We start from the raw sequence: 6000 nt of genomic DNA, 5'->3' as shown, positions 1-6000 counted from the left end.
TACTTGTCTATATGCATAGCAGTAACACACTCGTCACATGGATTACCTCCATGTGACGAAAAGGCACACGAACTTTGAAAATAGCAACTAAAGTATTTTGTCAAAGTTGCAAATTACTTGCAGCTTTTTCTGCCACAGGGTTGAATCAAAAAAGTTTTTTTCCTTGTTTATTTTTTGTCGGTTCCCCACGAATGCAGTGGTGACTAAATTTTCGCAATATATTGTGAGTACATACACGGGGTTCCAAAATTTCAGGACAAATTCAAGTGTCCCATCACTTATGACTACACATTACGGTAAATGTGATAAATCGATTACTATGCATACTTACATACCGTCTCGGTAAGTTTGATAAATTTATCGCCTTTATCTGTGATTATACATAATATCATAGCGTAATTGGTTAATTTGATCAATGTGGAAAAAATTCCAAATGACTCTAGTAGGACTATGTGTGATGAATAGAGCCCGGATAATATGCAGATGCACATATGCATTTGCATATTCTGACCTTTTTTTAGCACTGACGCGTATAAATGCATAAAATCAAAGAATTTTTAGTATAAGTGCATATTTTTGAAGGTTTATTTCAGCTCGCTCAGTCTTTTTTTATAATTTTTCAAAAAAATATTGTTCATAATATTTTCATAACATCGGTTTTTTTCCCGCAGGTGAAATTTAGTGAATTAATTACATATTTATAAAGTATTTTACGAATATTAACCGTTTTATTCTAAGGCTATTTCTAGAGATATGTCAAAGTGTTATTTTTTTTAGAAATAGGGTCGAAATTCTTTTGTAACTGCTATTTTCGTTATTGAGCAGGTACAACAAACAAAATTAAAAAATGCCTCAATAAAAATATGTAGAAGGTACAAGGGCGTAGTCAGAAATTTCGTTCAGGGGGGGGTGGGGGGGACCAAAGTGATAGAACAATAGATTTGGCCATCTTTTTCCCTTTTTTCGGTTATTTTCTCGCATTTCGGGGGGACCAGACCCCCAAGTCTCTCCCCCACGCTATGCCCTAGAGAAGATATTTGCATATGCGGTGTATATATAATATATGAGGGGATATTTTTTGTAAATGAATTCATATGCACTGAGAAATGAAAAAGATACATTTTAAAAACACATCTGCTTTTTTTGCATGGTGATTTTTTTAATGCATATTTTCTCATTTCAGAATTTTTGACTTTTTCAAGATTTATAATGCATATTATGGGGTGTTTAATGCATATTTTGGGCCTTTTAAATGCATATTTTGGGCCTTTTAAATGCACATTTCGGTGTTTTAAGTGCACATTTTGTATTTTAAGTGCACATATTTTAGGTGCACATTTTTGCATTTTTAAGTGCATCTTTTTAGAGCATATTTTGTCATTTTTAGTGCATATAATCCGGGCTCTAGTAATGAATACAGTCGGACCCCGATATAATGATAACAAATTTTACGATCAGGCCCCGATATAATGGTACAACACATGTATGGATGATCATGTATAGTGTATCATACAGTAAGATTTACCATGTTCACTAACGACGCAACGCTTGGGAATTATGCACAATCGCCGGTAAAAGTTATAATTTCTTTAGTATTTGCCAACCATGCTTGGGTACTATGCATAATCACCAGTAAGAGTGAAAAATGATTAGGGAAATTTATTAAATTTACAGACGACGCTTGGGCATAATAATAGCCGGTAAAAATTTATAAATTTAGGAACATTTATCAAATTTACGAGCGACGCTTGGGTACTATGAACAATCGCCGTTAAAAGTGATTAATTTAGAGAATTTTATCAAACTTACCAACGACCCATGGGCATAATCGCTGTACATAATCGCCGGTAAAAGTGATAAATTTAGGGAAGTTAGTCAAAATTACCAAAACGCTTGGTAAATATATATATATATAATAGCAGGTTATTATGTATATTAGCTGCATTTATCACATTTACCGTAGCATATATAGTGTAGAATACATTTCATTTCTGTGCTGTGTGGTTATAAAGTCCTTGAGCCTGAAGCTGCAGAGCGAGAGGGTTTTTCCGCCCAGCGGCTTTTTTCATTTTGGCCCTCTTGTTCTGGAACCAAATTTTCACCTGGGCCTCGCTGAGTTTCAGTTCCGTCGCTAGACTTATCCGCCTCTTTTCCGTTAGGTACCGGTTGTCTTGGAACTCTTGTCGGAGTCTCGATAGCTGCGAGCTTGTGAAAGCCGTCCTCGCTCTTTTTTCGTCTTGCGTTGCCGGTTGGTTCTGTTTCTTCTGGCGGCGAGAACGTGGACCTGAAAAGGAATAGGAGAATTTTTTGAGCCAATTTTGGTGAAGATGAAAGTTATCAACCATAGAAATGTGTTCATATTTGAGTGGCATTTCTGTTCCTACGTATGAACTATCAATGTATGGTCAGTGTCCAATACGTAAGCTAAGAAGGCCCGTTGTAGTACTGCTAGATCCGAAGGCTTGCAACCTAAAAACTTTCTGTACAGGGAACCATTCATGGACCTTTTTTAAATGCGGAGAATGATCAAAAACTGAGGTACAGTGACCGAATGATTAGTTATTTATGGTATAAAAATAATAATAAAAAACATGGACAATTATCACATTCTGAGATATTCGTGCCATACAATCAGAAGAATGGTCACAAACTGAACCATTAATAGCTTACAATCCGGCGAATGATTACATACTGAGCTACTCGTGGCTTACAAGCTAGGAGAATTATCACAAATTGAGCTACAGTGGTCGAATGCTTAGTATTTTATGGTGAAACAACCCGGACAACATCATATTAATGAGCTATTCATGGCTTACAATATGGACAATAATCACAAACCGAAGCTGTTAAGGTTTACAAAAATTCGAAGAACGATCACATACTGAGCTATTCGTGTGTATGCGCGTGCGTGCGTAGCTTACAATCTAAACAATAATCGCAAACTGAGGTTATTATAGTTTACAAAAAGAAGAACGATCACGTACTGAGCTATCTGTAGCATGCAATTCGGAAAATGATATAGTCATTCGTGGGAGAACAACACAAGTTATGATCACATAACTGAGACATTCACGGCTTACAATTCGAAGAATGATCATATACGGAGCGATCTGTGGCTCACATGAAATTTTTATTATAAAGTTGTCATGCCAATATCGTGTCTTTCACGAAACCACCGTGTCTTTCACGAAACCACCGTGTCTTTCATAATGTTTGACGGACATTGCCGAATCCTTGATATGATCTGCGTTTTCCGTCTTCAAATAAAGTCTTCAGCTGCTGGAACCAAAAAAATAGACCAACGAATCAGGAGTCTTATCGAGGTCGTCTCTGGATGGAGGTTTACATCAGACTCTCTACTTTTTGATTCCAGAAGGTGAAAACTTCTATATAGATGACATTTCATTTGCCATCAAAATTTTGCATGCAGCATCGATATAACTTTTTGGGCACAGATATGCTCAACTTCTTAGAACAGGGGAGCCTTCCAACCTTTCAGGAATTGCGGGCCAAATGAAACTTTCCGCTAGCCCGCGGGCCACCAAGTCATATATACCGCGGTATTCTCAGCTATTCAACAGGGTTCTCCAAATTTATTGAACACTCTTTCATTTAAGGAAACAGTTATTTTCCGGATATTATGCTGAGGTGAGCTCGGAAAGAAAAGTCATCACGTCTCCGCCGGGACTCGAACCAAGGCCCTCTTGCATACCGGGCAAGCATGCTACCATCTACACCACTGGAGACACATGAATCTGCGTTCCTAATTTCACGCACTGTGTCGTGAGGCGCTGAAGTAGAGGCATTAGTAGCCTCTCTTATCACTCTTTCTATATCACTCTAGCCATCACGAAGCCATCTATATCATTCTTTCATTTACTCTGAATTAATTTCTTTCATTAAACTCGAAATTTTCATTTACTTTCAAAAATAACTTCCTTTCATCACAATTGATTTATTATTTTTAGTTCTTTCTTTTACCAAATCTGAAATTTTACCGACAATTCTGAAATTATTTTTTGATTGACTTTGAATGTTCATAAATAATGAAATTATTTCTTTCAAAAACTCTCAATTTTTTCATGAATTAGAACTCGAAAATTCTGAAAATTACTCTCAAAATAATTCTGCAAATATTTCTTTCAATATTCTGTAAATATTTTCTCATCAATAATAGACTTTCATGAATAATGAAAATTTTTTTCCATAATTCTAAAATTATTTTTTTAAATAACTCTAAAACTATTTTTTTTCCATTTTTAAGGTGTATTTAGGCATTTCTGTAAATTCTGTAATTATACGTACCTTTTGCCGCGTTAGAATTGAAAAATTAAAGTCACTAGTCCCACGGACCAGTGAGCACGAGAACCTACTGGTCCGCCAAACCACAGGGAGGGAGGGTGAGGTTTTTATTACTGCTCCCGCGGACCACCACAGTTTTTTTTTCTCGACGGTCAGCAGGTTTAATCAGCGATCTCGGACCAGCGGACCACCAATGATTTCCAACGCTGTTTTGGACTCCGAATTCGACCTCGCGAAATATATAGCCTATATATATGAAATCATATATATGCCTCAAAATTTGTTTTGGTTCCGGATCCCTTGAATTCGTTACGACGACCCTTTTAATGCATCAAAATGCGCACACAGCATCGCTAATGAATCTGGAAGGTACCCGACAGTTCTAAATGCAGCAGTACTCTTATTACAATAGTGTATTCTTATAATAACGGCTGTAATTATATGTACCCTTGTTAGCGTTAGAATTGGAAAATTAAAGTCACTAGTCCCACGAACCAGTGAGCACGAGAACTTACTGGTCCACCAAACCACAGGGAGGGAGCAAGAAGTTTTCATGAGTTCTGGCTATTTTCCAGTGGCCAGAGCTCTTGAAATAATTTTTTTTTTTTTTTGGAATTTAACCACTTTTTATGCAAACTTAGCTATTTTCTAAAAATGGTCCACAGCAAAAAAACTCGGAGGGCCACATTTGACCACCGGGCCATGGGTCGAAGAACCAACCCCTGTCTTAGAAGATGGAAATGAAAATTACAGCCATTCTGTAAATTTTGGCTTTCCGTCTTAAACTGCACTCGTAAATTTCTAGGATGTTCTAATTTTTTCGAAACAAACGTGTATTCAGTCTCGCACTATCGCTTAATTTGGTTCATATTCAATTATTTTCTATTTTCTCGCTAATTTAATTTTCATCCCCCGCCCCCCCCTCGCTGCAATTAATAAGCAGTTTTACTTATGTTTCCGACCAGTTTAATAATATTGCGTATTTAAAATACATATTAAAAAACAAGTAACCATAAATATAATATACGCAACTCCACCCAGTACACAGTAAGCAAAGCGTCAGACTAATGGGGAGGGAGGGGGGCCCGATCTCTCTCTCTCTCTCTCTCTCTGGAGGTAAGAAAAGGTGGAAAGAGGTTGGAAGAGGCCCCCGTCCCCCCTGCAACCTCGCAGGGGCATTTCCTTTGAGTGATGGGGCACGAGCGAGTCGGCGGTAGGGACACCGACTGGGTGGTCTAGGAAATAAAAAAACTTTGAGGCAAAAAAAAAATGACTCGACACGCTTAACGTTTATACAGTAGATAGTGTTGCCACTTAAGGGAAAAAAATAATATATATTCGGAAAAAGACCAAAAAAAAAAATATATATCTTATAGAATGTGTTAGAAATGAGAATAATGAGTAGAGATGAAAAAAAAAAATATGTTAAAAAAATGAGATTTTTTTTGGAAGCAAAAAGTTATCTTTCGATGTATTTAAAAGTATTAATTTATATGTAATTATATGGACATTACTTTTAGGCTCGTAACCGGAGCCCGAATTGTAAGCAAATGCATTTGCACCAGTGCCGTCTTAACGCATGAGCCCACCCGGGCACGGCCCGGGGGCGTCACAAAAATGAGAATCCGATTGAAATTTTCTAGGATTTACCAAGTAGGGCCTCCGAAAAACCACTTGGCCCGGGGGCCCACGATACTC

General features: G+C 37.2%; 1 protein-coding gene across 1 annotated transcript in view; it reads right to left on the bottom strand.

The window, feature by feature from the left end:
• Positions 1–948: 948 nt before the first annotated feature.
• LOC149084465 (uncharacterized) overlaps positions 949–6000 on the bottom strand; it is a 51883-nt gene continuing 46831 nt past the window's right edge. The window contains exon 2 of the mRNA XM_089234875.1: positions 949–2284. Coding sequence (XP_089091001.1) covers positions 1986–2284 — 299 coding nt within the window. The 3' untranslated portion in view covers positions 949–1985. The remainder of the gene's footprint in view (positions 2285–6000) is intronic.

This window comes from Pholcus phalangioides, unplaced genomic scaffold (assembly GCF_987345545.1).
Source record: "Pholcus phalangioides strain wild (caught in Gottingen) unplaced genomic scaffold, Ppha-v1.0 ptg000008l_1, whole genome shotgun sequence".
NCBI lineage: Eukaryota > Metazoa > Arthropoda > Arachnida > Araneae > Pholcidae > Pholcus > Pholcus phalangioides.
This window is presented reverse-complemented; position numbering and strand designations above follow the sequence as displayed.